Here is an 11,613-nt window from a genome sequence, read left to right as displayed (position 1 = left end):
CGGCCGGCGGGGCGCGGGGAATGCAGTGGCCCCCGACGCCTGGCGCTTCGCGGGGTCCGGGCCGGGCGCCCCCCATGGCGGCCAAGTGGTTCAAGGAGTTCCCGCTCGCCTTGAAGCCCAGTGCGGGCGCGGGCAAGCTGCGCAAGAGCCCCGAGGCGGGCGGTGCGGGGCCCATCCCGGGCAAGGGCCGCAAGAACTCGGCGGCGGAGCTGGGCGCCCGGACCAGCGGCGCTGCCCCCAAGGACAGTCGGCTCTCCCGGGACAGCCTGCAGGGCCTGATCCAGGCCGCGGCCGGTAAGGGCCGCAAGAACTCTCGGACCACGGAGGAAGAGCCCCACCGGGGCGCGGCCAAGAGCTCCGGCTGCAGCACCTACATCAGCAGGCTCATCAAGGTGGACACCCAGGAGAAGACCAGCAAGAGCAGCTACCCCAGCAACGGCAGCAGCAGCAGCAGTAGCAGCAGCAGTAGCAGCAGTAGCAGCAGCTGTTCCTCTGCATCCTCTTCCCCTTCCTCCCTGGGCCCGGAGCCGGACAAGGGCAAGATCACGAAGCAGCAGGACACGGTAAGATTCCAGCCTGCCTGGGCCGCCTCCGCGGGCCAGGGAACATCTGAGTGTCTGCTAAACCCCAGGCTGCTTCACACTTAAGGGAAGGTCGCTCCCCCAACACCACTCGGTGACCCTTGTAAATCAAGGACTTATCTTGAAAAAAATTCTCATCCTAGGGGTGGAGAACTTTGCAGAAATGTACTTAGTAAATCTGGGTTTGTTAGCAGTTTAGAGGAGTGAACAAGCGCTTCCTGCTTTGGTTAATGTGACCCCTTATGAATGTGGTTTTATTTGAATTCTGCCATCCAGGAGATCTGCAAAGCTAGATCTGTGTGTGGCTTGTCCTTCTTGAGAGTTGGAATGGGACCCTCTAACCTGTGAGTACGGGTTTCAAAGCTTCAGGAAGGGGGTTGGCCACCTCCCTCTCCAGTGGCTCAGAGGGTCCATCCGCTCAGCGCTTCCACCTGGTAAAGACCTGAGAGTTTCAGCAGTCCCCCAAGATGCCTGTCCTCCCACCCATCCCAAGGACATTTGTTATGCAGCAGCTGCCTAGGCTAGGAGGCGAGGGGCACTGAGGGACCTGGAGGCTACAGTCGGCCGCAGGGAAATGCCAGATCAGGACAGAAGGTGCTTCCCGTTCCTGACTCCTCCTGTTTCTGACTCCCTGGAGAGCCTGGTGCTGTCCAATGTGGGAAAGCAAGTAAAGGAGTGTGGACCTGGGCAAGAGTTCTGCATCCTTAGAAGGATGGGACGGTTTGGTCTGGTTTGTTTCTCTCCTGTGTGAATCCGGGAGAGGTAGCGCTCAAATGAGATTTCAGACCCCAGTCCAGGCACTCGCTTCTTGTCACAAGAGCTTCAGTTTTCTCTCCTAGCCTGTAGCCTCTGTATGGGGCTTCTGTGTTCACAACTCCAGAAGTTTCTCCAGAAGAGAACTTCTTCCCACACACATTCCCAGCACACCTGCCCCGGGCCAGGCAAGGAGCCGAGAGCCATGGGAGAGCGGGTGTGACCCAGCTCGTATGTGGCTCAGTGGTCAACCTGACTGCTGGACTAGATCGTCTGCACTGTAGAGCTGAGGACGAGCTCATCAGGCCCTGTGTGTGTGCTGTGCCTCGCGGCTGTGGTACCCATGCTTACTAGTCAAGGGGGAGGGAGAGAGCCCACAGCCTTCGCCGTCCTCTGCAGTAGGTGCCTCGCGGCTTCAGGGGCATCACCTGTGGGTGACTGAGTTTTCTTAGGCCATCTCCTCTGGGGCGGAGGACTCTCATGCAGTCTGTACCCTCCTCCTCCCCTTCTCTTGCTCTCTGAATTTCTTACTACCAGCTCCGAAGGTCCATTCTGTGAACTTTCCTTGGAGAACACAGTATCACACCATGGAACAGGTCCTTAAACTTCCTCCCTGAGAAAGGTTCTCTATCCTTGGTGTTGTCACCAGCTGCTACAGAATAGCACTGTTGTATAACTTCCTTGGCAAGGTAGGTGTTCTCCGACACAGATACCATTAAAACTGTATGAGCGGGGTATGGTGGTGAATGACTGTGATCCCAGGACTCTGGGAGGCACAAGTTGAAGCCCAGTCTGGGCAACTTAGTGACTTAGTGAGACCCTATCTCAAAAAAAAAAAAAAAAAAAAAGTTTAAGTCTGAAGATATAGCTCAGTGCACAAACCCTGGGTTAAATACCCCCAAAACAAGGCTCAATGTGATCTGTAGCCTAAGGGAATCATTTTTTTTTTTTTTTTTGTTTTTTCTCCGGTACCGGGAACCGAACTCACGACCTTGCACTTGCCAGGCAGGTGCTTTTGCCGCTGAGCTAAGTCCCCAGCCCCCTAAGGGAATCATTTTGCCTACGAATTACTGAACCTAGAACTTCTACAATACTGTTCGGCACTAGCCCATTTCTCCCTTACGAGGCTTGTGTCTTTGAGATGTTAGGAATTGCTTGAGGACAGGAAGCAGGCCTTTGGTTTGTTTGGACTCCCCACAGGGCTTAGCCAGTGCCGGGAGGTAACTGACTGACTCACTGTGACTGCATTGCCCGGTCAATTGGAACTTAAACGAGCACAGGCTGTGTGGTAGACCAGTTCATCTTTTATGCACCAAAGCCACAGATAACTTCCTCTTCCAACCGCCCACCCCTGCCATCCTCTAACCCACCAGTGTTTATTACTTGGGGAGAGAAAAGAAAGTAGAAAAAAACCACTGTGGTTATGTAAAAGAGTTTAAATGAATTGTCACAAATCAGTTATCCTGCAAAAAGAAGGTTTGTCCAAATGACACACAGGATCAAATACAGAAGCTGTCTGGAGCTCATTACAGACTGTCCAGATCTGCAGACTTCAGTGGCTTGGGGTAGGGAACAATCGTCAGCACTCACCGTCCTCTCTTGCTCTTCGACAGGTCATCATTTTAGAAGACTATGCCGACCCTTACGATGCCAAACGGACAAAGGGTCAGAGGGATGCAGAGAGAGTTGGCGAGAATGACGGCTACATGGAGCCCTATGACGCCCAGCAGATGATAACAGGTTCGTACTCAGCTGTTTCCCAGGGACAGAGCCCTCGCACACACACACACGCACGTGTGCACACGCATACACACACGCACCCCCTGGAGTGTGGCTGAGCAGTAGCCAGGCCACGTTTGGGGCAGAGGCATCAAGCAGTTTAATTTTAATTGGATCCTGCTGATTGGGAGAAACACAAATGAAGTCTAGACTAAATCTGAGCTGTCTGACTTCCTTTACGATTTATTGTCTCATAGAGTTTTCACATTTGCAGGGATTTTTAAAGTTTTTCTGATTCTATGCAAAATGACACACGGGAGTCTGAGGATCTGCTCAGAATGTGGTCTTTGGGGTTAGGATTATTTACATACATTTCTTGACCACATTCAAAAGCTTTGGCATCCACAGTGGGAGTCGTAAGTCGGTACCAAGAATTCATACTTCAGGGATTTGAAGTTGTAGAAAGTTGCACACAGAATGTGATCCTCTGTTGTAGATTTTCTCCGGTTCTGCAACCCTGGAGCAAAATGTTTAATTACTGGGGAATAATTAACAGTCACTTTCATGAGCCAGCATTCAGGGCAAACCACCTAAAACTAAATTTGACTAATCTGGTAACTTTCCAAGTCAGAATAATCCAGTTTGGACAAATCCTTCTGTTACTTTTGGTGCCAGACCTTTCCTATTCTCCTGGTCTCTGAAGTTAGTGTAAATAATACCTCGTCAAAATAATATAAATGAAATATTTAGATGGCTTTGAGGATGTTAGGGTGGATTTATCGGTTCACCTCAATTTCCTTTGATCCCTAACGAAAATGTCGTTTCGGAGTGCTGGCCCGGGAGCCTCATTGCGTGGGCTTGGTGCCTGGGAAAGGAGCGGCTGGTCATAGGCCCGGACTTTGCCTCTGGTGTTGGAACACCCTGACCAGCTCAGGCTCGGGCTGCAGAGGAGGGGAACAGCGGCAGGCAGCACCCTGGAAAGGCTGAGCCCAGCCCCCAGCCAGGCCGACAGGAAAGCTCAGCTCCGCTTCCTGCCTCTGCTTACAGAGATAAGGCACTGCTTTTGGGAGGGCTGTACCCTGGCCAGGCTGTGACCCTGCAGGTCACTGGACTATGACCCCGAATGAAATCTGTGAATGAAAGGAAGTGAAAATGAACTTAGTCAGAATTTTAAAAAACGTCAGGGCTTGAAAGGAACAGGGGAAAGGATTTTCTTTTACATACAATTGAGGAAAAAGATTTTCTCTTAAAAAAAAAAAAAGGAAGAAGAGTTATTAATGCTCAATTCTGATTCACTGGTCTTTTGTCCTTTGGTTCTTTGTCTTTTGGTTCTTTTGATTGTTGCTGTTTTAGTTTTTTTGTTTTTTGTTTTTTGGCTTTTTTTCAGATGAGTCTTCCTCTGCGGCCCAGGCTGGCCTCAAATTCATGGCAGTCCTCCTGCCTCAGCTTCTTGAGTGCTGTGTTCACAGCTGTGCACCCCCATGTCTGGCACATGCTTTGGTTTTTATCCTTCTCTTTAACTGGTACAAGTGGATTACCACTATCATACCAGCTGTTCATGTGAGGAGTCACACTGATAATCAGGAAAATTCTGTGTTTAAAAACTGAATATAGATTTTTATTTTTATTTTTATTTTTTTTGGTTTTTCTCCGGTTCCGGGAACGGAACTCACGACCTTGCGCTTGCCAGGCAGGCGCTTTTGCCGCTGAGCTAAATCCCCAGCCCGATTTTTATTTTTAAAGTAATCCTCACAAGGGCTCTGTAAGCAAAGGGACTGCATTATGTGCCCCCCCCCTCCCGATGGCAAAAGAGCAGAGGAATGGTGCCCTGGCTGTGCTCACAGACTTTTTAAGAAACAGAGCAGGAATCAGAACCTAGATTTCCCACTCTAAATTTAGTGGTTTGCCCCTCGCACCTCCTGGTCCCTGACACACACATAAATTTAGTGTAAAAGCACTAAATTTAGCCAAGTGTGGTGGCACGAGCCTGTTATCCCAACACCCAGGAGGCGGAGGCAGGAGGGTAGCCATCAGTTCAAAGCCAGCCTGGACTACATAGTGAATTCAAGTACAGCCTGAACTGCATAGCGAGACCCTGTCTCAAAAAAAACCAGTGTGACCTCATCAGGGAGAGGGAGGAGAACAAAAATAAGTGGAAATTCTAAAACTTAAAAATGGGTTGGGGGTGTAGCTCAGAGCAGCAACCCTGGGTTTAATCCCCAGGACTGAAAAAAATGAACTATAAACTTGACCCATAAGTAGGGCATCTCTTGGCTTAGACTCACTAAGAATGTTATGTTCGAAAGTCAGTAGGGCCAGGGATATAGCTCAGTGGCACAAGCGCCTGCCTGGCGAGTGCAAGGTCCTGAGTTCAATTCCCTATACCAAAAAAAAAAAAAAAAGAAAAAAAAGAAAATCAAAATTGGGGGGAAAAAGTAAAAATTGTCAAAGTAAAATAAATATAATAGCTAGTATTCGAGTATTTATTAAATTTTGGGCTGTTTTAAACAGTTTAGGTGAATAAATTTATTTAGGAATATAAAATCAGCATAATCTATTTGTAAATAATTTTAAATTTATTAAAATCTAAATTACTTCTAAATTAGTAATCTCAGCCGGGCGTGGTGGCGCACGCCTGTAATCCCACCACTCAGGAGGCTGAGGCAGAAGGATCATTGTGGGTTCAAGGCCAGCCTGGGCTACAAAGTGAGCTCAAAGCAGCCTGAACTGCATAGTGAGACCCTGTCTCAAAAAAAACAAACAAAAAATTAGTAATCTGAAGTATATAGTACATTTAACTTAAAAATTATATTAGCAGATCTTGTTTAAAATACATATCACAAAGTAGCTTCTCAATCAAGGTAGAGGACATAATTCTTAGTCTGCTCATAGGTTACACAGCTGGACAGAATAACAGGAAGTGAGTTTATCGGAAACTGGAAATAAAAGATATGCTGCTTTAAAAAAAAAAAAATTAAACCTTTTGCTAGGGATGGTAGTCTGGAAATTAAATGCTAGCCCTTTGCATTGAGCTGTAGCCCTGGCACTTTGTATTTTTTATTTTGAGACAAGGTTTTGCTCGATTTCCCAGGCAGGACTTGAATTTGGAAATCTTCTTACCTCAGCCTCCCACAGGGCTGGAATTACAAGTGTGCACCACTATGCCCAGCTAAACTTTTTACTTTTTATTTATTATTTACTTTTTGTCTTTTTTTTTTTATGAGACAAGGTCTCACTATGTAGTTCAGGCTAGCCTTGAACTCACTACGTAGCCCAGGCTGGCCTCAAACTCAAAGCGACCCTCCTGCCTCAGCCTCCTGAGTGCTGGGATTAACAGGCATGCATTACCGTGCCTGATCTACCTTTTATTTTTTAAAAAATTCAGTATTCTCCTTCTGTATTTCCTTGTCAAATTCAAGTTCAGAAATTTTCTGTTTTTCTTCTCTCTTCCCCTCCCTCTCCCTTTCCTTCTCTGACTGTCTGCCTGCCTCTCTGTCTCTGTCTCTCTATCTTAGTGCTAAGGATAAAACCCAGGGCTTCACACAAGCTAGATGAGCACTCTGCCAGCCCCAGAAATTTCTCATATTCCTTGAGAACAATGGGGCTTTTCAGCTGGTTCAGGCTTCTCTGCAGGGTGTGCAGAGGGTGTTAGAACACAGCGTTTCGGGTAGAACGGTGCGGTCTGCTGCCCGCTTCGATGTTGCCTTTTTCCTACGTGGGAAGTGAGCAGAGTACGCCCAGTGTAACCTGCATCTTGGGCATACAGATCCGGTTGTGATGCTGTTCTGTAACGCACACGTGTGCGTGTAGCAGGCCCTGTGCTGGATAGACAGCCAGAGAGAAAGCCAGGCCTCTGTGACCCCACTCTTGGACCACACAACCGTGGCTGAAATAGGGAGAAGAAAAGAGTGCCCTGAAACCAGGTGTGGCTGCACACACCTGTAATCTCAGCATTGGGGAGGCTGAGCCAGAAGACACAAGGCAGAGGCCAGCCTGGGCTGCATAGCAAAACGCTGGCCCCAGAAAAAGGAGAGAGAAGAGGTCGCCGAAAAGTGTGAAGGTGCCGCGAAGCAGAGAAACACCTGCCTTTGTCAGGGAGCAAAGAAACAGAAGCTGAGGCTCAGCTTTTCTGTGGCCAATTCCCTGGGACTCAGGCTCCCTAGAGTCCGCCAAAGCCTTGCCCTTAACTTGCAGAAGTTGAGAAGTTATAAATAGGACCGAAGCGCAGTGTGGCGGTGGAGCCTTTGTCTTGTATGCATGAGGCCCTGGGTTTGCTCTCCAGCACCCCCACCCCATAAAAGAAAATAATTTATGAATAAATCTCACTGCAATTTATTTAGGATTGTTCATGAAAGAGCAGGATTGTGAATACAGGCGATATTAACATAAACCTCTTGTTTTCTACTAAATTAGCAGGGGTTTTTAAAGTTTTTTTTTTTATTTGGGGGGTGGCAGTGGGCCTTGTGCACGGAAGGCATATATTTTAGCTCAGGCATTTGCAGAAATACTCTACTACTTTGCAGAAATAATTTAGCATTACATATTTTAGCCACAAAATTGAAAGTAGCATTGGTGGATGGGTTTTTAGAAGTTTCCTACAAGCCATCAGTTAGCATGAGAACTCTTTGAGTACTTAATCCCGGACAGCTACCAGTCAGGGCTTATTATACGGTGATGGCGAACCTTTGAGAGCTTCCAGTGATACAAACAGCCCCCTGCATCACACGTGCCATAGGTTCGCCACCATTGGCTTACCGAGTGCCAGCCTTGTCAAGTTGATCTCATTGAGTCCTATGGCAGCCCTTTCACGTTAGTTTCTCTTAACCAATTCAGGAGGCCTGTGTTCAGAAAGAGGAAAAAACATCCAAGTTACCTAGCTGAGAGGGGAAATAGCAGGTCACTCAGCAACCTGAGGTCTGGCTATTGAGTTCCAGTCAAATCTTATGTTTAAAAATTTTATTTTTGCCTCCAAATGGTTTGATGAGGTTTTTGTTATTATTGTGTGCATGGTGCTGGGAACCCAAGGCCTCACACGTGCTAGGCAAGTGCTCTACCTCTGAGCTGCACCCCCAGCCTAGACTTTGGTATTTATCTCTGTTTTCCTTGTTACACTCTCCGATTTCTGAATTATACCTGCTTTTGTTCACATAGTTAGATTTATTTGATAAGAACATGTGAAAGTCGTTTCAAATCAAAAGCTTAACATTTGCCTGGGCAAAGTGGCACACACCTGTAATCCCAGAGCTCAAGAGGCTGAGGCAGGACAATTTCTGTGAGTTTGAGGCCTGCCTGGGCTACAAAGTGAGTTCATAGCGAGACCCTAAACTGCATAGTAAGACCCTGTCTTAAAAAGACAAAAAAAAAAGCGTAACAGTCATAAAAGATGTGAGTCAAAATTTTACCTAAGAGCCCTGTTTCTGATTCCAAAGGGAAAATAGAATGTTATGAGGCTCCTGTGGTAGAAGCATGAAGGGGAATAAGGGGAAGGTACATTATTTAGAACTGTAATAAACTTCATTTTCTTGGCTGGGTGTTTTGAGACAGGCTGGCCATGAATTTATAATCCGCCTGCCTCGGCCTCCAGGTGTTGGGATTGAAAGTGTATACCATACCCAGTTGGGCGGGGGGGCTTTTTCTGTTTTTTTTTTTCTGTTCTGTTTTTTGAGCTAGAGTCTTGCTAAACAATGCATGCTGTCTTCTATATGTAGCCCAGGCTGACCTCGAACTCATGGCGAGCCTCCTGCCTCAGCCTCCCAAGTGCTGCCACACCCTGCTTGTAATTAACATTTTACATGAGATTTTTTGAGTGTAAATGAACCTGCCCTGGAGTCTATAATAAATGGTTTGCCACTAAGGGTATCATGACTGTGGCCTCAGCTTATTCACCTGTGAAATGGGCTCACTCTTCTGTCAATGTGACACAGCTTCTGTGAGATGCCTAATAGCTGTATGCCCAACAAATACAGTTGTTACTTAGACACTTTAGACAGAATCCCATTTTCAGAGAATTCTGGACCCTGTACAGTGATACAAACTGCCTGCTGCCGTTAATTCAGTGAAAGTCGTTGTCATGTTTTTAAAAGCGAGGGGCATCATTAATCACATGTAGGGAGAGCCGGGGATGCAGGGGAAATTGCTGGGCCCCGGCAGGTTTCTCGCCAGCCTGTGCCACTTGCCCCAGCACCTGTGCCATTTGCCCGGTGCGGGCTCCTGGCCTCCGGGCCTCCCGGCCTCCCGCACAGGGGTGTTTATCCGCATCCTGCCCCGGCGCTGTTGTCCGGCACGGTGCAGGGCCTCTATCGCAGCCAGGGTGTAGCTTCCTGTCCCGTTTCCTCCTTCTCAGGCCCGTTTCCTCTCGGAGCCAGCTCCGCACGTCAGGGGCTGTTCTCCTGCAGGAAGGGTCGGCTGGCAGCCCCGCGATTGTTTCTGTTTCTATGGCGCCTCAGGTTGGGGGCAGCCAGGTGTTGGCGGGACTGCAAGGTTGGCCGCTCCCGGGGGAGAGGGTTGTCCCAGCCCCAACCCCCAGTTAAGCGCTGTACCTGGCCGATTTCACCCAGCCCTGCCCAGGAAAGGTGGGTGCATTCTCAGCCCACGCTTCCCAGGGTCTCTCCCATCCGTCCATCTGTCTGCTCGGGCATCTACAAGGAAGGACCCCAGACGTCCTGCAAAAGGGAAAATCCAAACACACACGGAACAAGAATTCAGGGTTCTAACCACTGTGCCTTGTTGGAATGCAAACTTACTGAACGCTCCTCATGAGCAGGACTTCTTGTATCTTTTTTTCTTTTTTCTTTTATTTATTTATTTATTTGGAACCAGGACTCGAACTCAGGACCTTGCACTTGCCAGGCAGGGAGGTGTCTTTGTTTTAGTTTAAGGCAGTATTGGTGATGAATCCAGGGCCTTCAAGCTAAGCTCCAACCTCAGCCCTTTTGATTTATCTTGAAGCAGGGTCTCACAGTGTCCTTAAATTGCCCAGGCTTGATTTGAACTTGGGACCTCCTGCCTCAGCCTCCCAGTGTGCTGGGATTACAGGTGTGCAGACTCCTTGTGTCTTACCTTGGGATCGACTTCGACTGCTTCTCCTTTTAGTTCACCTCGAGCAGAACTGAACCAGGACCTTGGGGAAGACTTTCAGCAGCCGGTGCTGCAGCCCAAACTGAGGGTAAACAAGTTCTGATTAGAAACCTAAAAATGCTAAATTCATCCTCTGACTTCCTTTGTGTTTTTCTGTTTCCTTTTTTTAGTTCTTTAGAAAACGTCTTTTTCAAAAATGCCAGCCTTATCTTAAGTGAACCAAGAACAGAGCTGGCTTTTGTTTCTTGTTTTCCTAGCTCCATCTCGAACAGGCAGTGAAGAGAAAAAGCTGTGAGACTGAAAGTCAAGAGGCTGAGACAGGAGATGCAGCTCTGGCCTTGGGCAGCCGGTCCGGCCTGCCCTGGGGTCGGGTAGGGAATGGTCCTGCCAAGTCACATTAGCAGCATCTTGTTCTGATGAAGAGGAGCAACACGGGCAGTGTCCTCCTCCTGGGGACAGGAGGAGCTAGGGAGATTAGCCTGGAAAGCAGGAGGAAGTGAGCAGGATTTCAGGGACCAGGAAGCATAGGAGTGGTCCTCAGGCTTAGGTACTTATTAGGATCATTAGGGACAGTATATAACTATGTAGCCCAGGCTAGCCTTGAACTCGTGGTGATCCTCCTGCCTCAGCCTCCCGAATGCTGGGATTACAGGTGTGCGCCATCACCCCTGTTTAAATAACTCTCTGCTCATTTGTTGTCTTGAGCTGGGAGTGGTGGAGCACACTTGTAATCCTAGCACTGAGGGGGGAGGATTACCACAAGTTTGAGGCTGGCCTGGGCTACATAGTGAGTTCAAGACCAGCCTGAACTACATAGTGAGGCCCTGTCTCCAAAAACCAGTGACAAGAACAAAAAACCAAAGAGAGACAGACAGACAGACAATGATACTGAGTCAAGGGATCTTCTCCAGGGAGCTTCACCAAGCTGAGCTGAGTTACAGCGTGTGAGTCCTTCTGTCCTGAGCTCCCACAGCCCGGTTCTTCTGACCCTCTTCCAGCCACCCCACCACTCCTGCTGCTCCTTCCTGTCTGGCTGCTGCCACCCTGAGCTGACAAAGTCCTACCTAGAGCACACGGCGTCCATACGTACCCTCAAACACAGTCACTGTGGACACATTGCAGAGACAATCTCATTTTCAAAGAGAATTCCGGACAGCATAGAATAATATGAATGGCTCACCGCAATTAATGTAGTAAAGGAAAAGTCTAGACTTCTGCTGTTTTTGGTTGTGAGTGGTATAATTGTGTGTATGGCCTGGGTGTCGAGGAGGGACAATTTCTAGCCCACTGTGTTTCACACCAGCCGCATGCCATTCTCACTGCTGCAGGGTGACCCTTGGTTCTGAGCCTCTGATCCTCTCTCCTTTTTGGTCCACCCTTGTTTTCTTAAACAATTGCTTTCATTTTCACAGTATTAACAACTGTCTGATGTGCATAACTGCTTGACATGTACCCGCACCACTGCCACCTACAGTCCACCAAT

General features: G+C 48.3%; 1 protein-coding gene across 1 annotated transcript in view; it reads left to right on the top strand.

Annotated features, from left to right (window-relative positions):
• Positions 1–11,613, top strand: part of She (Src homology 2 domain containing E) — a gene marked incomplete at its 5' end in the record, with an annotated part of 21,711 nt that continues 10,098 nt past the window's right edge. Inside the window, 2 exon segments of the mRNA XM_005411520.2 lie at positions 1–563; positions 2,948–3,074. Of these exon segments, the coding sequence (XP_005411577.1) occupies positions 21–563; positions 2,948–3,074 (670 nt within the window).

This window comes from Chinchilla lanigera, unplaced genomic scaffold (assembly GCF_000276665.1).
Source record: "Chinchilla lanigera isolate Chin_1 unplaced genomic scaffold, ChiLan1.0 scaffold00144, whole genome shotgun sequence".
NCBI classification, from domain to species: Eukaryota; Metazoa; Chordata; class Mammalia; order Rodentia; family Chinchillidae; genus Chinchilla; species Chinchilla lanigera.
The sequence above is the reverse complement of the archived record's forward strand: the minus strand, read 5'-3'. Positions and strand labels throughout refer to the sequence as shown.